At 40.1% G+C, this 25906-nt stretch overlaps 1 protein-coding gene across 2 annotated transcripts in view; it reads left to right on the plus strand.

Annotated features, from left to right (window-relative positions):
- Positions 1 to 10737: 10737 nt before the first annotated feature.
- VCL (vinculin) overlaps positions 10738 to 25906 on the plus strand; it is a 48371-nt gene continuing 33202 nt past the window's right edge. The window contains exon 1 of one of the 2 annotated variants that reach the window (XM_054382062.1): positions 10738 to 11024. In XM_054382062.1, the coding sequence (XP_054238037.1) occupies positions 10857 to 11024 (168 nt within the window). In that variant the 5' untranslated portion in view covers positions 10738 to 10856. The remainder of the gene's footprint in view (positions 11025 to 25906) is intronic. The other variant, XM_054382061.1, reaches the window with a different exon arrangement.

A 25906-nucleotide genomic window follows, 5' to 3' on the forward strand; every position in this document is an offset into this window, starting at 1 on the left:
ACTGGGGAGTTCTCTCTCTGCTCCCTACATGTCCACACTCCCTCTTTTTCTACTCTTGGGCCTCTTGCCTTTATGAAGCTCCAATCCTGGATGAGAGAGACCCTGAGAAGAATCTAAGCTATGCAGATTCAGCATACTGTGTTGTTTGTGGATTAGGTGTAGTGGGGGTGGGGTGGTGGTTGTGGTTGGTTTTGTTTTGCTTTGGGGTTTTTGTTTTGGTTTGGGTTTTTTTGTGGGGGTGGGGGTTGGCTGTGATTTTTTTCAGTTTTATTTGCTCCTTTTCTTTCTTAGAGACACAAGCTAAAGTCAAGCCTGGGTCACAACACTACTCCTTCCCATTTTGTGGGTAATGGAGACAGCATAAAGGCAGCAGCCAGGACAGAGTGTTTACATTTCCTCCTTCCCTGACAGAAGTGTGGACCATTGTACGACTCAGTATGATCTGCAGGATTTTAGTGCACAGACCACAGTCCCCTAGTTATACAGCTGCTCTGAGCTTATCTGCTTGCACCCACTATTAAAGGCTGTGTTACAGGTCATCTGTCATACTACTGTTTCTTTTAAAAAAAATTGTTCTCTTTATGCTGCCTTTTTTTCTTTGTGATTAAGAAGAGAAATAATGCTTGTTTGCTCTCATGCAATGCCTTCTCTTCTTGCACTGGCAGGTTTACTTCCTACCATTGGCAATTAACATTGATATTTCATCTTGGTGTTGGACATCTGACATGCAGTCAAAGGTGTCCACAGACTGTTGGAGCCCTTTCTATAACCATTTGAAGGGAACTTACTTTTAGGGTTTGGGCCATGCAGATCCATGAACCACAATTCTTTTTGTACTTCAGATATTAAACTGATGTTGATCTTGTATTTGCAACTAGACAGCTAGAAGGAAAACCAGACTCCAGTGTTCAGAAGTGAATATTACTGTGTTATCTCCAGAAATTTTTAGTGGCAAGGTTCAGAAAGCAACTGTGCCAAGGTGATACATTTTGAAGCCATCAAGTACCATAACTAGCCCTCTGAAATACACTGCCTGTACAGAGCCGTACTGACAACAGCTACCACAGTATAAGGCCTTCCTTGCTGATAGTCACATCTGGAAATACATTTAGTGATAGTATTTTTAACTCTTCCTGAAAACTGCAGAAGTACTAGTTTCATACAGGAGATGAAGGAAGCTGATGTCCCAAGGGTTTTGTGCTGTGGATACATGAACTCTATCAACTCAGATATGGGGGGATTTCTTAAAATGTTTTGCCTCAGTTTAAACCCATATTCCTCCTCTCTTTTATTACTCTGTTGAAATTAAAATATAGAAGGTATGTTTCCTTTGCTAAAAGGAAGTCTATGCTGTCATTTCATGGACAAAATAAAATCTTCTCCTCCATTCATGAAAACCCTTAGATACACAAATCAGTCCTGTGTGTAGAATGCTCATATGATTTTCCCAAAAGAAATTTTCACCCTGTCTTCAGTTCTTTGTTCAGAGTCTGTCTTCTTTACCTCATTTTCAGATCTAATTTTCCCCGGGGTTTCTATTGCATTATGTTTTCTCTGCCCTCTTCTCCAGTCTCCAAGAGAAATGAAAACCTAATTAAAGACACGTGGAAATTTTAGGCTATGTTAGTTAGAGATGGTTAGAAACAAGAAAGAAAATCAGTTTGCATAAAGCCACGGGGGGCTGTTTACAGGCTTCTTTTTTTTTTTGGAAAAGAGATGCCACAAATTTACTCCCAATTACAGTGTCATAAGCATGTTAATAAGGAGTATAAAACAGGCCATCTTTAGTACATTCACTTTTTAATTTTTTTTTTGTTACAGCTCAAGTTTTGAATGTTAAAAGCATGTGTGGCAGTTAGAAGTTTGTTGTCTCTGCCACATGAGTAAATGCAAGTTCATTCCATGACCTGACCTGCAGCTGTGCCTCTCAGAGGATCACTGTGTCCACAGTTGTCCATAGGGTCAGGACATGATTATGCAGCATGCATTCTCTTTTCCCCTCACACTACCACTAATTTTGAAATAGAAACAGTACTGTGTTTATACAACATGTATCTCTGTTGTAACAGAGACGAGTTAATTGTAGGAGAAGAAATGCTAAGTCACACAGAAAAGAGGAAGTAACAGCAACAGCAGATAATGAGTTACTTTTGGATAGCACATAATCGCCCTGAAGTTTCTCATTACCGTGACAGCAGTTTGGGTCCCTCTTTCTTGATTTCAGGTGTTAGAATAGAATCATTTTACAAGAACAACACAACAAGGTCAGATGTGTCATCTAGCATACTATGCCAGCTCTGACAGCTATTAAAAGTAGGTGTCTGTGAAAGAGTACAAAAGGGGGGCAAGAAGAAAATAAAAATTTCCAAAGTACACATGTCCAGCTGAAAAAAATCTAAAGCTAAGAACCTTTGTGAGCCAGAAACAGTGTCTCTGTGTTTAATAGACTGTGATGGGATTATCTACTGTGGACTTGTTCAAATAGCTTTTGAACATTTTGGACTTTTGAACTTCGTTCCATATAAACTTCTGGAATCAATAATATCTTTTTATGATGATATAATGAAAATGTCTCTACTGAACTTCTAAGTACTTAACATTCAGAACCCCTTATTTTGTAATTTACAGCTATGTATAGAGCTTTTTATTTAGTTAGTTTTTAATTCTCCAACAAAAGTCTGAGCAGTTTAAGCATGTATTGCAACAGAGAGTCTTTTATATCATTGCAAACTGATTTTCAGATTTCATGACGATGTGCAAGGATGGAAGGTGAATAGCAGAACCAAATCAGCCATTAGGGTTTAGACCTTTTGAGGAGTAAAATACATCTTTCAAACAGCAGCCAAACCAATGTCTTCTTATAGAATAAAGTACAAAATTTCTGCAGTTAGGAAAAATTTTATCAAAGTTGCAACATTTCCTCTTTTGGATTGCTCTGAAAGCCAGTGGTGTAATTTAGTACCACCTCTAAATCTTTCACTGATGGCACATTAGCTGAATCACCATGACTCAACTTTAACATTACAATCCTAATTTGAGAGACTTATAATTTTGGAAGGAGTCCTTCCCATTACAACTTGTACACAGCATCTTTGTTTTGGTTTTAGTGGTAGACAAAAAGCGTGAAGACACAGAATAAATTGCTTAGAATCTGTTGAGAGAAATGTAGATGCTTTTGCCTAATGAGATATACATAATATACTCTCATATATACCACCATAACATACCATCCCAAAAAAACGAAGTTCAGTTGTTGCTCAGAGAGCAGAAGCAGTTTCAGAAGTTTGAAACAGTGCAATCAAATCTCTTTATCCAACAGAGCAGAGGATATTTCATTTACATAGTTTGAAAAGAAAAATACAAAATTTTTCCCTCCACTTTCACTTTAACAAAGTCTCCCAGAACAAGCAGCCTATTTCTTCCACAGCCCTTCTTGCTTCAGCTATTCAAAGAAAATTCACAGCTCTTTCACAAGGGAAAGCAGCCTACAAATTTTCCTTTATGAAAAGCCTAGCTCCATAGGAGGGCTTTCCTAATGGCATTTCAATTTATAAGACATTGGCTCCATTTTCTTTGATTGTTTCTAAAAGCCAGATTTATCTTCAGGTCCTGAACCTTGTCTATAATTCAGCCAATAAGGGTACCACTTACAAAGCAGTCTGTAAACAGCAGCTCACTAGAAACATGAACCACTATGCAGCCCTCCACTCTGTCAGACTTGCCATTGTTGATTTAGCTCTGTACTCCTTTGGCTTGCAGGCCACTGCTTCTCCATGTGCCTACCGCTACTTATGGAGGTCAGAAGCTTCAAAAATCTGCAACAGCTAAATACAAATGGATCTACCAGTTAGTAGTTAGAACCTGTTGATCCTCTGCTTTCTTGGGGCTTTTTTAAAAGGTCTTCCCTATGTTAAATGAGTATTTAAAACTCTTGGTAAGCATTTGAATAAGGACTTGCAGAATGTGGAGTCTAAATATCACTGTATTTAGTTCTTTTGAGGAAGGTTCTGGCAGAATTTTAACCAGACCTGGTAGTAAGGCCTACCAATCTTTTCAGAAGTGTTCTTATGAGTCTTCCTGATAAATCTGCAAACCCAACAGATTGGTATTAGCAGAGTATGGATACACAATTGGATTTGGGGTAAGTGCACTATTACATCCCAAAAAATAGAATTTAAAAAACAGCTGCACTTCTGTTTTTCAGGCCCCAGACAGTTAACGTTCAACAATGCTTCTTTCTGCTATCACAGTATTTGTATTTAATTCCTGTATTCTGACTAAAGTATTACAGCAGTTACCTATCTGAACAAATTCCAAGAAGCTCATGTACTCCCAACTGTTTTGTCCCTTGCTGTGCTGAGAATGGCTTCCCAGGCTACTACGGCTGCTTCTCTTCTCCCATATTTGGAAGTCAGCCTGCAGTATGGAGATCCCTTGTGGGTTTCTGTTTAAATTCCGGAGTCACTGTTGCACATTACTGTTTCCTTCAGCTGATGTAAATCAAATACAGTATGAGTGAAAAATGTGAGTCTAGGCTTGTCCAAATGCTCTGTGAAAGAAACTGTAATGAATGCAGAAAGCTGTTCCAGGAGAAAATGTTCCACAAGTGCAGCATGCTTTGCACAGTGTGACACTGCTGGGGCTATTGACCCTCATTTGGCAGCAGTTTGCACACACTTTACTACTGTGTACCACATTTAAGTAACAATGCTGACACAGTATGCAACAGTAAAGAATAACACACTTGAATGGAAAATACTGTTGCCTGGCATCAAGAGCATTTTTCTATGCAGAGAGTGCAAAACCTAAATGGGATTTCATTTTGTCCCTAAAATTTTAGTGCATCTGCAGCAAACTTGATTTTTGCTTCTCATCTTCCAGCAGCTCCAAGACAGCAGAATCCAAACATCTGCTAGCTTAAAAAAAAATTTAAATTTGTTGTTAATGAAGTGTGTTTTGGTTTCTTTTTTGTCAGTGTACTGAATAAGTGACACTGTATGGAATATAACTGAAATGGGAATGATTTTAAAATATTTTAACAGAACTAATAGTTTATAGCCAAGCTCCTTTACAACAGATTTATGAACCTCTCATTCCTATCTCTGAATACTCATATGGATAATCTCATTTGTGTAATGGGGTAAAAATCCGATCCACTAGCATTTGACCTCTACAGGAAAGAAAGGCAAAGCATCGGGATCTTCTCTATGTGTGAGATTCACGATTTAACTCCTAGTAGCTATGAAGCTAGCTATAGAGGAGACTAAGAGAAAGACAATCATGTTTTCAACACACTTTAAAAAGGTTCTAAACCAAATCTTATGGACATAATGTGTCATGAGGACATTTTTTGCAAGCTCAGTGTTGCATGGATCAGCGTACTTTTGGATTCTTCCTTTTGGAACAGGATAAAAGTCTCACTACGGTCCTAATGGTCTTTAAATCTATGAGTGGCACAGTGTTGAATACACAGTGTTCTTTCTGTGACATCACTGCAATTTTATGAGGAACAGAGAACAAAATGTATACATTCACAGAGCAATCTTACAATAGCTCCTACTGAATTTTCTGCAAGTCTGAATTTTCACATAAGGTCCACTTATGTGAAAATAACTGTAAGTGTAGGTTTCAGGGCAGGAAGAAGGAAGTATTTTTGTGTTAATGTTCTTTCTTCATTGTAATTACTTGGAGCTCCTCTGAGGTCAGGGACACTAAGAGAGTTTTAGTCAAGATGAATTAATTAATATGACACAGATAAACTTAAAAGCATGCCAATGTGATTTATTTTGTGGATATCTCCACTGTATATGGAAGGAGTTAATACTATATACAGAAATTTGTTGCTATCAAGCAATGTCTTCTTTAAGTATTGCCTGATTTGGCCATTTAGTACTTTCTGATGGCAGTTAACTTTTGTAACTATCAATACAAAGCTACAATTCTTTACTATGCATGCTAAATAAGATAATTATTTAAGCCATGAAGAATCTATGAAGAGCAAAAAATCTTCATGATTAAAGACCTTCAGAGCAGTTGGCACAGTAATTAAGAAGGTGAAAAAATAAACTACATTTTCACTTTTGGTTTTTCCAGTAGATGCTACATAGCTGTGCAGAACCTCTGGTAAGAAACTCCTTGAAGGAGACAGTGAGTTGGTAGCAGCAATCTCTGCAGATCTAAGCCCCACTACGTTTTAACAATACAACACACCTACAGATGTGTATCTAGGAGCTAAGAAGCATTGTGTGATGAAACAAAGTTTGTATTCAGGAGGTGGCTGACAACTGTGATTCAAATTTTCCAATCCTTTTGATCTCCTTGCAGTTCCTAGACTACAGGCAGGCAAAACTCAGAACTAAACAGAACCCAACCTAGTTTCATGGCGAAAGTCACCTATATAATGGCAAGGCATACTGACACACTATTATGGTAGAGTTACACTGTCATACCTTCTTAGTAATCTGCTCTTTCTTTCCCCTAGGTTGTCATTTCTGAGATGTGAAATTTATTCCTTCTGTGCCGGTCACCTGCACACTAGAGCTCTCAATATAGTAATACCATACTACAACAAACCCATGGCAAATTTAAAATTTGTGTTTAAGGCAGATATTACCACAGAAAGATTTTTTTAACTTCAATCATCCATTGCTTCCTCCTTAGGAAGAGGGAAGTACAGAATGCATTAACTTTACAGTCTGTGTCCACTGATCAACAGTAGCCTCCCTCCAAAAGCTGATAAAGAGACTCTAATCTTTAAATTTTAACATATGTTTAAATCTTCTAAGATCAAAACAGTAATGCAATCAAGTTTATGCAATATATGGAATTCCTGTAAACGTTCTCAAGCAGCTAATCAGGTGTTACTCAGAAAAGTTAGAAGTTTGTGCAGTCAGGAACAACATCAAATCATTTCAGGAAAAATGATTAATCACAGCCAAGTGCTTTTGCCTAGAAAATCTAATCCTGCTCTGCTGTGGTACCTAATACTGGAAATAACTACTGTAAAATGTAGGTTAGTGCTTAAGAGCTAACTACACTTTAATGAAGTATTAATACAAGCAAACTCCCTTATAATTACAGATAAATATGAGTTCATTAAGCTCTTTGAAAATAGTTCTGTTGCACCGCTCCTGTCGCTTGCAGCTGCAGTGCCATGTACATGGACCACGGGGTATAGAACCCAACGAAAGTTACTGCGAAGGGGACTGCATTGCAGCTACTTCACTACAGTCTTCTCCTTTTGTCTATCAAAGCCTATTACTTTTGTATTTGTACATCTGATTTACTTCAGTGGAAGAGAGGATTTCTTTGCTTCATTAAAAGACTTCATTATGTGTGAGAAAAGGACTATTTATTAACTGATTGTCTGGGACAGTGAGACATTATGGCACTAAAGTCAGAGATTTTTGTTCAAGTTTCCTGCATAAATGGGTTTAACTCATCTGAGTTCTTATGAAATAATAAAAAACATGAGAAGAGAGTCTTAAAAGCTAATCTTTTCATTTTAACCACTTTTAACTTCTTCAAGATGCTAGTCACCACTGTCATGCTAATAATAGATACTGCTTCTTAACAATACTAAGATTTTGAGTGTGTGTTCAGGAAGGGATGTTCAGAATCTTTTTTTTTCCTCCTCAGCGGGGAATCATTGTTGCATGTATAATACCATACTGGAAGAAGAGAAAAGAAGTGATGCATTTTGGGCTCAACAAATGGAATCTATTGTAACCAAATCTATAGTTACCTTCTAACCATATGTTGGGACCTAGAGAAGCAAATGCGTAGTAGCAGCATAATTAATATATAATTACAGATTGGATAGCGCAAATGGGAGAATAAACTGATTTTGAAAAAAGTAACTGCTGCAAAGCTGCAATTAATATAACATCACTGTGACATGTCTGAGTACTGCAAATGAAAAAGAAAACCCTGTAGAAGTAGTACTTAAAAAACCCAAAACCACACACACACACAAGCAGTTCTGCATGTACTATTGTTAACTGCATGGCATATTGCCAGATGTGGCTTCAAAAATTAGGTAGCCACAGCAATAGCATGCAGGGAATTTTAGTAGTAGGCCTGCAGTACAGTCATGTAGTACAGACAATAAAATATGATTTGTGCACTGGCAAAAATTACACTAATATATCCCAAATGGTGAAACTCTAACACCAGCACTCCTTCAAATATACCTATTTTGGTCCATCAGATAAGTAGAGATTCAGAAGGCACTGAATCTGTCCTTCTGCTCTGTATTTCACTTTGCCTGTAGCAACTATAACTATTAAAGCCACAGACTTTCATAATGATCAGATAACACTTCAAGACATATGCATGCACATGCATATTTCACCCAGAACTCAATATACAAGATCTCAGAGCAATTATTTTTAATCATGTGCAAGCTCCACAAATTACTAAATATGTGGTTTATTAGGTTTGCATACTTCCATAAAACAGAATTTAACAGATTATTATTTCACAATATGGGCTAATTGTTTTTCAGAATTCCCAGCCGCTGCACAGTACTATCCAGAAGGATTTTTAATGTGTGCTGTTATTAATGATCCATAGTATACTAAAGGGGTACTGCTAAGAATGCATGTACTAGAAACAGTAACTACATTGCTATGTAGCCAACAGCTAACAACATAATATACTTTTACAGTGCATACTTCATGTGACTTAATACACTAGTTACTGCTGAGAGGCTGATATTTTAAGTATGTTTTGAATGCCAATGACATAATCTGATTATGTGTTATCAAGCCTAACCAAAGAAAATTGGATTGTGCAAGGCTGAAATGAGTTGTATGACTTCTAACATTGCAGATTCAGTAAATACACACATGTAAGTGCAATTCCCAGCACAGTGAAAGAGAACAGCCACAAATAATTCTGAGCTAAAGATGTTGCCAACATATCTGATCCTGCAAAAAAAGCTGTTTTTCTTATCTCTTTGGGCCTGAGACTTTTAAGTGTCCTGTAGCTCCAACGACACTGGTACTAGAAGTTACAAAGACAGATCCTTGTGCACACCAGAGCCTTACTGGTCTTTTTGTGCGTTCCTCTCTCTCTTGTAGGGCTGGCTGTATTCAAACACTGCACAGAAGGCACAGTTTGCTTTGAAATATTTAGGAGTGAAAGCTAGTCTGACAGGAACATCGACTTACAGCTAAAAAGAGCAGCACCAGGACAACGAGAAAAATACATAAAAGCTAGTAATAATTTTCCAAATTTAATTCTATCTTTATGTTGCCATGTAAAGGAAGCAGTACAGATCACAGTCCTGTAACCCCTTACTCAGATGCTTTATTTTACTACTTTGGGTACTCCCAGTGGCAGAAGAGACACTGCACAGGCAGCAAGGGTAGTGCTCAATGCGAGCACTCACTCTTTTAAGTTTTACTGTGTCAAGGGTGTTTGCAGGCGCTCTTGTAACAACGCTGAAAGCTGCGGGGAGCGGGCCGCTGACCGTCCTGCAGCAGGCGGAGGACTGGCAAAGGCAGGCAGCCACTCGCTGCTAAGATGCGGGGCTGTGGCACCGCACTCAGCATTAGCGATACGGGACAGCCAGAGTTTATGTCACACTCGAAGATTTATATTCGCTCCCCCAAAACTACGCCGGTCGACTAAGTATATTCAAATGAGCTCCCACGGCAGTGCTGCTCTTATCACCAGATTATAACGGTAAAAACCGTAAACCGGGATTCCCCCTTGCCTCGCACGGCCGCTGCCGCCCCAGCGCCAGCCACCGCCCGGCACTGACCCCAAGCAGCGGGCCTCCTGACAACTCTCCCAACGGAGCACTACCAGGGCGGCGTCCGCTCTCCCGCCACGTCTCCTGCCGCCTAAGAAGAACGGCTGATAGGGAGCAGGCCGATGAGGACATTGCTCCACCCTCCCCTCTTCACCTCAGGCGAGGAGCGGGCGGGAAGCGGTCCTTGCGCAGCGGCTTCTACCGCCCTCCGCCACTTCTCAGGAGGGGCGGAAGCGGTTAGGACCGCGCCCTGGGCGGACTGGGCTGGGCTGGGCTGGGCTAGGGACGGGCGGAGAGGGCTGTGGGGAAAGCACCGCAGGGGCAAGCAGATCGCGCCAGTGGCACAAGTAGCGCTCCCAAGGGGAAGCTATCCAAAAGGGCAACTAGGGACCAGGGGGAAGCACCACCCCCTTCCCCATTATACCTGGCCACAGCACTCCGCCGGGCGATCTCGCCTCAGCCCAACGGACCAAACTTCTGCCGCCGCCGGGGCGTGAGGGAGGCGGAGCGCTGGAACGCCACCGCCCCCTTCATACCCTGCTCCCCCTGCCACTATCCCGGCACTCTGGCGCTAATCGTCTCCTTATATGGACACCAGAATGTCTGACGTCATTTGAACGCTGGGAAACCAGCGCCCGCGCAACCAGGCTTGATTGGGAAGGCGGGTGGTGCGGGAAAGGCAGAGGGGGAGGGAGGCTCTGGAATGTTGATGGACATTGTATTGCACCACTGGGATTGGCTGTCCCGGCTCGGCCATTGGGAGAGGGCGGCCGAGGAGGCGGGAAGCTGTGGGAGTGGTAGGTTGTGGTAGGTTGTGGTGGTTGAAAAGCCGCCTCCTGGTTGAGGAGCGGTGCCAGTGCGGGGTGGGCGCTGCCAGGGGGAAGGAGAAGCGTACCGAGTTCGAGTCCCGCTGCTGCGAGTCTGAACTAGGAGCTACCTCTCTGGGTTGCTGTAGTCGGCTGAGGGGCGAGGTCGTTTGTTTTCCTGTTCTCTCGCCTTGTGCGGAGGCCGCGGCTTTCCCTGTGGGGCGCCATCCCCCAAGGACAGAGTTTGCCAGGAGTTTGTGCGGAGTTCGGGCCCCAACCCCGCCGCCGCCATGCCCGTCTTTCACACGCGCACCATCGAGAGTATCCTGGAGCCGGTGGCCCAGCAGATCTCCCACCTGGTCATCATGCACGAGGAAGGGGAGGTGGACGGCAAGGCCATTCCAGACCTCACCGCTCCCGTGTCGGCCGTACAGGCCGCTGTCAGCAACCTGGTGCGGGTGAGTAACAGTAGCCGGCCGGCCCGCCTCCTTCGCTTCTCTTGCCGGGAGTAACTTTGGCCGACGAGGCCAACTTCGGGGTCCCGCGGTCGCGGAACCTGCCTGCCCCGGCCTACAGGTGTGCTGGCCGTCTGACAGGCGCTCGTTAACAGGGTGGTTTTCCCAGCGGTGCTGCCAGTGGCACCATGTCGCCGGTGACGAGGCTGGGGCTGGGAAGGGGTTAAGTTGAGAGGCTTTCTGGACCTCTGCAGCTCTTCTCTGGAAGCCGCCTTCGGCTGTTCCCGCCCTGGCCGGCGAAAGAGCTCGGCGAGCCGTGCTGTGGAGCAGTAAGTTGTCCGGAACAGTGAGCTCTTCACCAGCGTTATGACTGAAGAACCCTCTTTTCTCCACCTGAGGAACGCCGTCACGTTGAAGTGCAGTAGAAGGCTGTCATTGTTGCTGTTTATACCGTCCTATCCACTCAGTACAGGGAGCACCCAGAAATGCTTCACAGATGTTTCTGATATGCTGTGTAGTTTTTTGCTCTCTTGGAAACTTATATTTTAAGTGCATGTGCTGTGAAAGGCGAAACACTTACTTGGTGTGATCCTATCCTTAAAAAATCCAGACACAACACTCTCCCACTAAAGCTCCCGGGCATTTGATAGTAATTATTGCATTAGTGAAGCCTGTCAGTTCATTATCAGTGCATGAACAAACCTGTGGTTTTTGGAGTAAGTTCGCAGTTGTAGTTTGTTCTGTTTGTAACATAGTCTTAAGTGTGTGTTAAGGTTTTCCTTGGGAGAAGCTAAAGGTGGCTAAAAATCGACTTGAATTTCTCCATTTTAGGGAAGGAGCTATACATACTTTGTCTCTTTAAGATCTGAGTATTTGAAACAGTTCATTCAGTATAAGAAGTGCAAATGACTAATACATTTAAAATGGTGTAGTTGTATTAATACTTTTATAACCCGATTACATCAGAAGAGCAGCAAATTTTTGCAAAGCAGAAGTAAGTTGTTTTGTATTGGAAGAAGATGCAAAACTTCAATACTTTTATTTCATTGAATTACCTGGTAATACTTTGCACTTCTGGTAAGTTTATTTACAGCTAATCTAAGTTCATTTTTGAACATCAGAAGTTACTCTTTCACTTTGAATCCTATAGAATTCTTAAGTCGTTTGTGGCAAGTGGCATCCCTTGCCAGCAAACTTACCTTAAGACGGAACAGCTGCATCCAGTTAAAATACGGTGTGACTGTTGTATTAATGCACTGAAATCACAAGGCTTCTGGATATAAGAAGCTATTATGTGTATGTGATGTGTTCCTGAGGTTTTGGCCTATAGTGTTCGCTACTGCTAGAATAACTTTGAGGTTTTTCATTTTTCTATAGTGTAGAGACAACTCTTAGTCCCCATGACTCCATGAATTTTACAGGCCATACTGTCTGGAATACTTGTTCTTCATGCTAATTGTACCTGAAACTCTTATTTATGAAGAACAATTGGTCTGTAGCAGTGAACTGATGTAATAGGTGTGTTAGCTGTAAGGGTGTGAAGCCTCAGTGTGTGAAATACTTTTCCTTGAAAGGAAGACCAATGCTAAGTCTCTCGGAGTTTGTATGGCTGGGTTGTGTGACTGTATTTTTTTTTTCCCTCCCCCCTTTGATTCTCAAAAGAAACTTGATCTGATAAAGTAACATTTATTAGAGAATTGCAGAAACAGAGTTAGTTTCTTTCTACAGCTTGCAAATGACAGCTCTTCTTTAATTTTGGACTATTTTCGATGCGTCTCCTTTTTTCTAGCTAGCAGGCAAGAAAACTCAAGTGTTGAATTATTTTTCTGTGTTAATTCACAAATGGAACGAGAAGGAGTTGTGTAATCTGAGGTGGTGCTTAGAAGGAACATGCCCTGATCTATTATGATACAACTTTGACTATATTAGGGGAAAAACACAGATTGAAAGTTCTGTTTCTTATTGGGAGCTATGTTTTCAGGACATAGTTCTGAAATGTAAATGCGATTTGTGAAACTGTTTCACAGCAGCAGGAATATTTGTACAGGTATGTTATCTAACTGCAAGCCTTCTGGTAGCTTTACAGGTGACAGCAAAGATGAAATTGTCACTATAACCAAGGTAGTAATGTAGCTGCTTGCTGTCTGTTCAGGTTTCTTTCTGTAGCATGAATGTCACAAAGCTTACACGATTGTAAATATCGACCAGCAGAGAAGTTTTTCAGTAAGTGAAAAATTGCAGCATGTGGCTGCACCATTCTCCAGCTTTCTGGCTTATCGCAAAGTGCAGTATTTAATTCATGTAACTATTGCATCTGTAAGGAATGACTAGTAGTAGCATTTGACATGTGGAGACCCACTCTTGTGGAAGGCCTAGGTTATGTGAGGAAATGGGCTAGGAAATGAAAGTGGCTTTGAGAAATGAGCTGTGTGCAGTAACTTTTTTTTTAAACTGTTAAGTTTTCATAGACATTTCTGAGATGGAGTTAAAACAATACACTATATGCAAGATAAAACAGAGGTTGATAGATACGAGAGTCTTAAAGTGAGAGTATTAGATGTTAAAAGGGGGTCTTCCTCATAGATAATTGACTACAGACCTTTGCATGAGAACTTTTTCTTCAGTTTGCCATTCAGCATGTTTCTGTGTTTTGTGTCAGAAATGCATGTGCTGTATTGTAAGGTTTGCCTGAAGCCATCCTAAGTTTCATGAAGTTTTTACTATGTTTTGTACACCCAGGAAGACCTACTGTAGGAATATTTCCTTGCCAGAACCTAATTTTTAAGTAATCCTAGGTAAGGGGTAGTCCAAGTCATTGTTGAAGTTAATGAGATAATTAAATCTTTACCAGTTAGTCTCTTTCTTTCATTCAGCATTAAAGACTTGTTATTCTGTCTTCTGTAGTAGTTCTCAATGTGTGACAGTTTGATTCTGCTGTGTCTTGAATATTCTGTTGGGGGGTAGCTTTTACAGAACAATACTCAATTTGTTTTGAAGCAATTCGATTAAATCTCTTAATTGTGAGGTAAAGCATGCATTGCCCATGCCAAGATTTCACTTATAGAAGTGGCAGAAACTTTTTATAGCCTTTGATGTGAGTTGGGAATTTGAGGGTGAGTGTTCAGATTAATATCACAAAATTAGTAGTTTACTAAACTGTTTTTTTTTTTTTTAACTGAAGAACTTAATGTTTTTGTTGACTGGTATTAGGAAGGGAAGTGTGCCTTTTATGGGAGAGTTGAAGTTTTGTTTGGCATTTCTTACAGCTAAAGATCTAATGCTGCAAGAGAATCAGCTGGGGGATGAAATAGTCAAGGGAATAGTTTGAATCTTGTTAAGTATCTACTTTCCAGTAGTGAATTTACAAGCATTTATGCTCAGAGTAATGTTATATTACTGCTAAAGAGGGGGGAAAAAGCCTTCTCTGACATTATAAACTCCATTCACTTATTGTATGGATTCTGGATTTCTGACATACAGGCATAGCCTGCTGTTGTACCTTTGAACAGAACTGCTACAGAGCTGCTGCTTTACCAAATATGAGCAGTACCATGGGTGAAGCTACTGAGTTTGACAGATAGGCAAGTAATTCTGTGCATGAGAATTGAGATAGGGGAACCTGCAAAGGGACTTGGGAAATGCACATAGTTTAAGTATTGCAGCAGGATCAGCAATTAAAGGAGATGATGGCATCTCAGAGGCTGGGTTGTTGAACCAGGCCAGTGCTCTGAACTATTTGAACTGTTTTAGCTGAAGCCAAATGCCTGATCATTACCTGTTCTTCTGTCTTTCATCTTGACCTAGCTTGAGCCATCTGAGTAACGTGACATGGATGTCAAGTGTGATTGAAGGTGCTTATGGTCACAAATGAAGTGGCAGAGATTTTGTAACAGAGACCTGGTCTGAAAGCCCAGCACTGGTCTAGAGGATGGTGCAGCTTCTGCCTTTCCATCCCTGATGCTGTAGATACTGTCCTTTTGTGTTGGAATCTGTTTCCTAAGTGTCTACATGCATCCAATTTCTATTTCTTTTTTTTTTTTTAATTGGGGAAAATTTGCTTTACTCTATTAACGTGTTCTGGGTGGATGCTTTGATATGCCATTATTTACTTACTGAGATTTGGAGGCTTATGAAACTATACTGACATCTTTCTGCACCTTAGTTGCTAGTCACAACAAACAGGTTAGGATAATCATCAATAAGAGTCTCCTTACCTTATAAATATTCTGTCTTGCAGTCATGGTTTATCAGATGTTGCCTTTAGGGCTACTTGTAAAAGTCAATAAACGCAGTCTAGAGTAAGATAAATCTTACCTAGGGATTCTACTTGCTGAGAATAACACCCTCTGGCACTGGGTCAAACAGGCATTCATGTCAAGTTTTTGTTACTTCCTGAAGTTGTGAGGTCAGCCTTTTGAAACTACCAGCAGCTGAAGCCCACCCCATCTATGCATGACTCAAAGCACACACAGTAATCTCAAAACAGTCAAACTCTATACCAGTACTTAAACATGACAGAAAGCTTAAAACAAACTTTAAGCTATGGAAGAGGTGAATTTAGTGTAGTTCCAGTGGCTGTCCTATCTCACCCTACTGGATGAAGTAGTAATCACTTGAATCATAAGGCATATTCTGGGTGCATAGCATGGACTTAAGAGTTGCCTGAGGTTGCAGGGCTTTGCAGAAAGAACTGTGCATTTTCTCTGGACAGGATTTGAGTTGTCTTACTGACTCTAGCAAACCATCAACTTGGAAATACGTGAAAAATGCAGCCTGCCTTGAAATCCGTGTCATGATTGCGCAGGAAAAGTCAAATATGTGGTGGAGCACTCAAAAGTGGTTAAATGATCTGTTTGGAGTGGACAGTAAACCAGCTTCCTCGTCCCGAAGTTTTCTTCTGGCATAGTTGACTTGCCTATATCTCAGGGTACACAAGAGGGGTGAGTTGAGGACAGCTTAGCCCTTCTCCTTTTTAAGGGGAAAAATGGTTTGCACAATGTTTGTGTACCTTGGAAGAGGATGGAGAAGACAGGAGAAAAAGTAAGCTTTTTCCTTGAAGACTTTACTGCACAGCACAGAAAATGCCTCTCAAGGGGCTGTAGTACCTTTCTGATTTCTTTTTTTCTTGGTGTTTATAACTTGTTATGGGATATGTATAGATCTGTGCCTCCTCAACTCCATTTTTTTTCCCCAAAAATCTGTAATCTTGAAATGTCTTGGAACAGCAGCTCACCTAACTTTACAGAACTTCAAGTTAGTGACAAGTCAATCAGAATACTAGAAGATTCCTGATGATCGCAGAGTAAGTGTTTTCCTTGTATGTTTCCGGTCTTATAGCAAGTTTCTACCATGCCTAGATTAGTGATAGAGTATATTTTAAATAATTTTGGTTTTGGATATAGAACATTCTACTTAACTGTATCTGCAATTTCTTTGGGGATAATTTACTCTGTCGTGGGAACTGTAACTATATGCTCTGAGAGTGCATAAAACCAGTTGGGGTGTGTGCATGTGAGGGACAGGGAGAAGAATGATTAATGGTTAATTGGATAGAAAGCAACTTTGTGAAGCACATTGGGAACTTACTTTCATCTGTTAAGAATTATCTTTTAGGTAAGTCATAAATCAGCTTCTGATTTGAATGCAGTAATCTTTGTCCTGTTGTTATGTTTGGAGACTTAATTTATACCCATTCCTTCCACCAGTTTTAAAAGTAATCTTGTTCTCTCTTCCTTTACATGGGCAGAGATGGTGAATGCATCCATTAGTAATTGCATGCAGCTTGCTTTTTGGATGCAAAACCATGTAAAACCATATTGTAGAATGGATAGCCTTAAAGTGGCACTTGGACAGAAATTCCCTATGCCAACAGTATGCTGTATACCACTCCTGTTCTGCAAAACTTAACATGTGATTTCTGCTGTGTAAGTTAATTGCACCAGTGAAGGAACATTTAAGTCCCTATTAAGTGTCAATGTTTAGTATTTTGTTCCTGACTTCTTGTAACTTTGTTGTCAGATAGTTTTGCTTTGTGCTTTGAAACAAGAAGTTTTTCTGTTGTTTCCTTCTTCCCCACATAGTGGTATTGATCTTAACAAGGAATTCCTTTTATAGAATTGAATAAAACAATGAATAAAATAGAACATGGTTCAGTATGCTTTACACTTAAATTTATAAATTCAGAATTTAAGTGGGGTTATTTACAGGTCTCTTCCCTTTCCCAATATAGTTAAAATTGAGATTGATGAAGCAAGCATTTGAGAGGGCTGGGAAGGGTGGAACCAAGCAGTGTTTTTAAAGATGCGCAAGCCCACATGCTGTATTAATGCTAGTTACTGGAAATGATGCCTGAAATAATGAATTGATTGTTCTAGATGCTTGAGTATTCTTCTTGTTCCAGGTCTGCTGGAATTCTGAAAATAAAAAGGTGAAGTAACACACTCTTGTCAATTACTTTTCCAAAGGACAGTCCTAGTTACTCCTTGTCTTCAGTACTAAACTTTGGTAGTGGCTTCTGATGTAGCCACCACTAGCCTTTTAATCCCTACTTCATGTAAAGCTTTTAAGTGCTCTTGCCAAGTTCTTGTTTCTGAATGCATTTTTTTACTAAATCTTACTGGCTGTTTTTTTTTTCACTACAAATATTACTAACAGTAGATACTTTGTATAAATTTTCTGCTGCCATTTTTCTACTGTGAAGCAAGTCTGACTGGCAAACTAGACTGAAACTTTTCAGTGTGGTGGTGGTGTTGTGTGGTTTGTTTGGGGTGTTTTTTGTTTGTGTTGAGTGGTGGGGTTTTTTCCTTTAGTGACACATTCTATGCTATCAGTAGGTCAAATGCTGAGGAACAGTTCTTCAAAATACAGAACTTGTCTCTGCAGCAGTGGTTCTTAATTCCTGTGAAATTGTAATCTTTCTGGCATTTATCTTTAAACACAGCAGCAGGAAGGAGCTCTTACCAAGGAGCATTGTTGTTATCTAATTTGAACAGTCGAGTATCTTTTTCCGTAACTATGTAACTGTTATAAGTACATCCACTAAATTAATTGGAATCCTAATTGTATAATTTCTTCCTTAATATTTATGACAACAGGCAGAAGAGAATTAACCTGAAATAAGGTCATGTAATTGGAATCTAAAGAAGCAATTTGTGTTGAAGTATGGAAATACACCACAGAGGGAATGGTTATTGCAGCTACCTGCATTTCAGAAGACATTTTGTGGCTACAAGATTATTTGCTGCACAGAGAGATGAAACGTTGAAACAAAAGCTGGATCTTCTTTTCAGTTACAAATGCTTCAGCTATAATTATCTCCTTAAAACATGACCCTAGTACTTTAGCCTCTTGAAACTGAACTGTGAGGGGAAAGCCCTATGTGCATAATATTTGGAAATAGGTATAATTTTTTCCTGTACTAGTTTCAGGCCCTAGTGCATTTGTAAAAATATGAAAAACTGGATACAGGATCAGGTAGAGAACAAACCTTTCTATTGTTTGCCTAAATAATTCAAGTCAACTGAGATGACTTGTACTTGCCCTTATTCTAAGACTAGAACCAAAATTTTCTATAAAAATATATTAAACGAGTCACTTTGGAGAAAATCTTTTATTCTGAAGTAAATAATGTACTGATGCTTCAGAATAATTATTTACATAATGAATTATGTTTGACAGATAACAATACTGGCTGATGAGAGGGGAAAGAAGGGAAAAAAAATGCTCTTAAGTTGTCCATAACTGCAGCTGTCAGCTCACTGACTCGTAGTTCATGATGATTTCAGTGTTGGAAGAGTTTCCCAGTACTTTGTGGGTAGGGTAGGAAACTGATGATTCATGTCAGAGTTCTCCATTAGAGTGGAGAAAAACAAGGAGCCATTCCAGTAGGAAAGTTGTGCGTCTTGTTCCTGTTTAGCTCAGAATTACTATGAAGAGACCTGACGCAATAAAACTGCATTGCATTTTCCATCAGTGGTTGCACCCACAGAATAGCAAATGTACCTGATCCTCTTTCAAGGAGGATAAGTTTTCTTTATGCCAAAGTTTCAGGGCATCGTGGGGACCTGCTTGTGGGATTAGTGAAGTATAGTGATATTAAACTTGTAGCTGAGTCTTCGTACAAGCTACAAACACAAGCCTGTCTGTCCTTGTATGCTGAAGAGTACATGAGAAAACATCTCTAGAAATGAATTTCTTAACAGTAGTCACAAAAGTGACAAAGTAGCAATTATTCCTGAAACTCCTGAATTGATGAGGAGTATTCTGGTATGTATTGGATAAATCACAAGTGTCACACTAGTTAAGTAGCTGTTGGAAGGCAAACAGTAATGGCTGTTCCTGTCTGGGTTTTGTTTTTTATTTGTGGTGGCAGTGTTGGGGTGTGTGGGGTGGTTTTTTTGTTCATGGGGTCTTTTGTTTGTTTGCTCTCCAATTCTTGTCAAGTAGTTGCTATAGAATGAAAGAAGCAGGTGCATCAAAATGGGAAGCTTAAAGGGTGAGCCAAGGAAGTCCATATCCACTTCCTTGCCCATTCTAGTCATACAGCCTTTTTCTAGGTATCAGCTTTTCAGTTGCAGAAGTTTGAAGACCCCTGCCAGGCAGGGAAGCTATTAAATGCTGTCATCTGGAACTTTAGTTGTTCCAGCTGAGTTGCTTCCTCTGCTGTCTTCAAACCTTTGCCTGAGTTTGGAAGGGGCTGCATGTTGCAACTGTGTTTGAGGAGTGAAGCATAACTTAAACCTTCTTTTCTTATGCAGGCCTTGTTTTGTTTGCCTGCACAAATAATTCCTCCCAAGGAGCACAAACAGAATTCAACCAGACTGATGGTCAGTATATAAGAGCCAACTAAATTGCAAGAGGTTTTGGGTGAATTCGGTTCCTGGTGACTGCAGTCAGTTACATTTTGAACAAATGGACTTCTCATAAATCAGAATGCCAGGTTGGAAGGGACCCAAAGGATCATCTGGTCCAACCTTTCCAGGTCATAGTGTAGTTAAAATGAGATGGTCCAGTGCACTTTAAAACTGTCCAATGTAGGGGAATCCACTACTTCTCCAGAGAGATTGTTCCAATGTCTGTTACTCAAATAAAAGACGACTAGGTCAGTGTTTCCTGTGTGGGAAACACTAGGATTCAACAAAATCAGTAACAGATTGAACTCTGTCTAGTTCCTGCATTTGAAGTTTGACTCAAATAGGTTAAGATAGCATCTCTTATGTATTCCATCTCTGCTTCAGTACATGGTTTAGCATTGAACCCATCGTTTTTGTAACACATCATGGTAATGGAAACAGATAATTGCTTGACAAGACAGCAGATAAATAAGCCAGCACTGACAACACACAGATGAGAACAAGTTCAGTAACTTGGAACAGTGTCATGGGAAGAGCTTGGAGAATTGTCACAACTTCTTCAGAGTTGCTTAGAATGAAAGGTGATCTTAAAGCAGTGTTGGCTAAGTGGATAGTGGTAGGTAGTAGTAGATAGTGCTGATGACTATTCCTTGTATTTATATAACTGGTAAATGTATTGCCTCTGTGTGAAAAAGTGAGTCTTTATTCTGATTTGTTGCGTATTGGTAGTGATTGGTATTCTTTCCCACCTCACCTGCTATTAGAAGTGTTCAAAACTGCTTTTTGTTTGTCAATCTTATAAATTTTATCTTCCTGCAGGAAACCTTTTGTCTTGAGCTTAGAAAAAAATAAAACAAACAACCAAACCTGTTACTCTGGAACCACTCACTGTTGTTTTAGAGTTCATAAGGGAAAATTGGTGTTGAACAGTCAAATGTTTAGAAGTCAATACAAGTTTGCATATAACAAATAGCAGTGCCTGGTAGCCAACCTACATTTTAGTTTAAGAGGTGCTCGGAAATGTAATGGTAATTCACAGGTCTGGGTACATGGAAATGAACTGAAAGAACTTTGGAAGTCTGTGTGCAGCTTGGTATGAGACACTTAGATTTCCTAGTCAAGTAAAAGTAGTTAGTGGCAACTGTGAATCTCATTTGTAGAGACAATTCCTGTATCTTGTTTTTCCAGGTGTTTTGTATATGCTCAAGGGTCAGAGCTGACTTATGTTATTTGACTGGAAACAGTTCAAACTAGTTTTAAGTTGCAAGTACTGGCTTAGATGAAGAAACTTTTCTTTTGATAGAAGAACTAATTTCCAAATCATAATAGTTCGGTCTGTGCTTTTGTTTCTTTTAAGTGTATCCTCTAATTAGTTGAACCATCCAGGCTTCAGCTCTGTACTGCTGAACAGAGTTAGACACCAGCAACATGAATAAAAGTCTTTTGGTACTCAAATGATACTGCTCTCTAGTCTCCATATGGTTCTAACTTCATAGGTATGTATTTTAATTGGACAGCTGTATTTCCTTAGCCTCAAGCAATTGAATTTGTCTTAATCACCAGTGTAGACAGGTTAGGTCAGTTTGCTGCTATTAGAGACCAGATGGCTGGGATGTTCTAATTTACTTGTCTTATGGCCACATGACTGAAATTACACCTTGCTATGCCTGGAATGCAGTCTCCAGGGTAATAATGAGAAAACCAGGAAAGAGTATACAGCTTCCATATTAACTGAAAGGCAAAGTGGATACACTTTGCTTCAGCAGCCTCTTTAAATTCAAGCCTGGCTTGAAGGAGAGGTTGTCATGTTGACTGATATCACTGGCAGTATATGTGCATTGTTCATTTGGCCTGAACTAGAAGCAGGAAGAGGATCCAGTTGCATGCATCTTTGGATGTGCTTTTCACTCCCTAATTGCACTGGCCTATTCCCCTGCAGAGAAGCAGAGCAATTTAAAGCTACTTCAACTAGTGTTAAACTAATAGTCAGTGATGTCATTCACACTTCTAATTCAAAGCAAGATGAGTGGAATGATTAAGAAATTTGAAATTTGCTTAGTTAAATGCTTCCAAGAGAGCCTTTGATTGAAAACCTAAGTTTTGTGTTTAAAAGAAAGCAATACCTTGTTATAATGGACTTTTTTCAGTCTTATTGAATGATATGGATGAGGTTGTGAAGAGTGACCTGCAAACCTGTACTCTTAGTTTTCTTCTGAAGATACTTCCATATTGCTTGTCTCTTCTGTTCACTTTGTATCAAGTTCTGTCTTTACTGAAAATGGTTTGTCAACTGATGATAATTTTTGGGTGACTTGTGAAGTTTAGGTGGGATCAAGAAGTTTCATGGTGTACCCCAAAGCTATTTTACTTGCATCTGGCAAAGTGTTATGCCTTGCCAGGGTGTATGCAACTGTGTTGCTGACATTTACCACAAGGTAACTAAGAGTCAGGGTGTCATAAACCAACTTTCAGTACAACAGCTACTTCTAAAACAGCTAAGTGAAATAATTTGAAATTCCAGCTACTGGATCTACATGATACCGTAAATAAAGACAGAAGCAGCAATCAGAATACTGTGCCAACAGTGAAGGTAAACAGTGAAGTCCTGTTTTGCTTGTGTCTTGCTGCTAGATCTCCTTCCCAAAAGCTTGCCATGTGATTTGGCTCCAATGATTTGTTTCACAAAGGGAAAGCTAAACAATTGTGAATTAGCTACTGAGTCCTTCCTGCTTCTGAACCCACTGAGACAAACTGTCTCTGAACTCAGTTGGAGATAAATGACCTTTTTTGGGGGCCTTCAGTGCACAAGCCTTGTAAAGTGGGATAAACTCTGAATATAGGATACCCAATTATGTACCATCAACTTTCTTCATGATTTTTCTTTCTATTATTGTGTGTGATTAAGACCCTTCAGTATGTGACCTGAATTCAAAATGCTTTCGTGTATATAATTCTCCCTGCCCATGTTATATTTTTAAGTCTGGACTGAAATGTACATCTATGCCAGAAAGCAGTAGTTATAAATTTGGTGTAACTTCAGCTTGCTTCTGGCTCTGCTTGATGGATGGGCAGTCTTGAAATCTAGGCTGGTTTTGCTTTCGTAAACTTTGGGGTAGAGGGAGAGGACTGGCAGCTGTTTAGAAATGGATTCTAGATATGGGTATGCAGTGTAGAAATTGCTGTCAGTATAAAGTTATATCAAATATGTAAGTTTGGTTTTTGTAGGATAGACATCTAAAGTAAGTGAGAAATTGCAGATAATTTCATGGAATTGCAGTGATATGCAACAAATCTTTGATGTGAGATTTAATATTCCCATTATATCTCTATTCTTTCTGAAGCTTGCAGTGCATGAAAGAATGCATAAACCAGGAACTGGATTTTAATGTGAGGTGACTAGATCACTGTGAGTGGTAGGTACTTTGGTATGTCAAGCAAAACTTCTGTGGTAGCTTATTTCTTGTAACATAACTGGGGTCCCTGCTATTGTTACAGGCAGGCCTGTGGATATCATGCTGGAATAGTTCTGAGCTCCTTGCTACTTTGACAGATGCTTTAAATTGGCTTCTGGATCATCACAAGAACTAATTCTTCCAGGCTTGTATTCCTTTAACTGAGGACATCCTGTAAATTGCAAGGAAAATGTCACTTCCAGCATTTGGCAAACTATCAAATTGCTATTGTGAATATAGGCACTCAGAAGAATCTTTACCAGATAAATAAAACTACTCCCAAATAAACTTCGGACTCTTAAGTATTTGTGTGTTTTATTTGTGTGTTTATGTATGGAGTACTTTCAAGATTCTAGAAGCTGAGAACTGGATATTACTGGGTGTTTGTGGTGTCTTATTAATATTCTTAGAGAATTACAGAAGCTGAAACTATTTCCCTTTGTTACTGAACAGCTGTTTTTTCCTGTAATCAGCAGTCCAAGAAGGTGGACATGGTGGTGGTCATCCCAAGTGGTCTGTCTGAGTCCCTCTGGTATCATCAGCAAACATGCTGAGGCAGCACTCTATCTCCAGTGATATAGACAGCAAGATTTTGAACAGCATGGGTCCCAATATGGACCTCTAAGAGATACCGCTTGTCACCTGACTCCATCTGGACATAAAGCTGTTGACTACCACCCTTTGGATGTGGTCACCCAACCAATTCCTAATCCACCCCTTATGTTGATTATCTCTGCAGTCTAGAGAGAATGATGTTGTAGGGACTGCCTCAAAGGCTTTGCAGAAGTCCAGATAGATGATGTCCATTTTCCTTCCCTTCTTTATTGTAGAAAGCCATCTGATTGGTCAGGCAAGACTGAATGAAGCCATTTGTGAAGCCATGCTGGCTGTCTCACATTACCTCCCTGTCTTCCATGTGTTCCAGTATAGCTTCTGGGAGGCACAGAGGTGGGGCTGACAGGTTGGTTATTTCCAGGGTCCTCTTTTCTGTTTCCCTTCGAGTCACTGGGGACTTCACCTGACTGCTACGACTTTTCGAATATCATGGAGAGTGGCTTTGCACCTACACTAGCCAATTTCTTTAGAACTCTGGGATGCATCTCATCAGGTCCCATAGATTTATGTATGTTGGGGTTCTTCAGGTGGTCCTGAACCTGATCTTCCCTTACAGTGAGAGGGGCCTTTACCCTGCTGGTCTTCACCTGGTTTGGAGGAGTGAGGAGCAAGATTTACAGTGAAGACTGAGGCAAAAAAAAGTTCCTGTGTATCTCAGCCTTCTCATCTGTTGACTCTGGTTCTCCATTCTCACTCTTCAGAGGGGTATGCTATCTTTAATCCTCCTTTGCCAATTGTTTTGCTCTTACTTTTCCATGGAGAACATAGTCTTCAGTGGGAGACTTAAAACATTCTGATCTACTAATTAGAGGCATATAGGAGTGCATAACACTTACAAGCAAGGTTAAAAGTGAAAAGCAGCAGGAAATCTCTCTTCCTGGTTCTTCTAGCTGCGTTTCTAGAAGGCTTTTCAGTGGTCATGTATGTCCTCTGATTTGTGTGTCCCATTTTCTTCAAATTTCTAGACTTGTCTGATTCTTGTCAGATGTTGAGCAGCAAGGAGCAAGCAGGGAGGTAGCTCATTATTTGTTTCTGTTCAATTTATTTACCTCTCCTTTTCCAAGAAGTATGGAAATTAAGAGGGAGGGAGAGAAATTTTAACTATGAAATGGTCTTGCCAAATTTTGCTGGAGACCTTCCCTTACTCTCTCCTGCTCTGGGCAGGTACAGTGTTGAAGTTCTGGTCTGTTTATTGTGCTAACCAGTGTACTTTCTTTGGAACTACAAGTAATAGCCACTTCAGTATTACTTAAAAGCAGAAACTTCTATTCTATGGAGGCTGCTGCTTCCCAGTAAGTTAGGGGAAGATTATCTTAGGAAGTAAGAATATCTCAAACCCCTGTAAGAATTCTGTTTTCCACATGTATACTGTTGAATACAGAAAATTGTTATGTATTAACATGAAGTTCAGCAAGCCACCTGTCTGAAATGCATAGGTACTGCATCTTAAGGAAATGAAATAAAATTAAAAAAGCTTCATTGCCTTGGCATCAGAATATGGTGAAGGTAAAAACTGATTCCATCTCTACCTTACACTGTAGTTTAGGCTATGTAAAATTAAGTCTGAAGAAACCAGATCTTACTAAAAGTAAGAAACCAACCAACCCAACCTCCATAACCACAAAGTTAAAAAGGAAAACCCACAGAACTCTTTTGGGGTTAGTCACAAATGTGGCTTCGTATTTTGAAACTTTGCCTCTTCAGTGGTAGAATGAAATTCTGTTTTGTGATGGACTTTGAAGGGAAATGTTGATGTGACTTACGAGTTTAGGACAGTTCTGAGGTTCAAAATGAGAAGATGGATTCAAAAGAGAAAATGGATTCAAATTCTGTATGTTACTGTAATTTGAAGAGTAAAGGTACTAGCTAGCCTTAGCAAAGGATGTCCTTGTATCAATTTCTACAGGGTGTACTATATATCTATCTGTAGTTAGTTGATAATGCTTGAATAGTGAACTTAAATGTA

This window comes from Indicator indicator, chromosome 7 (assembly GCF_027791375.1).
Source record: "Indicator indicator isolate 239-I01 chromosome 7, UM_Iind_1.1, whole genome shotgun sequence".
Lineage (NCBI taxonomy): Eukaryota > Metazoa > Chordata > Aves > Piciformes > Indicatoridae > Indicator > Indicator indicator.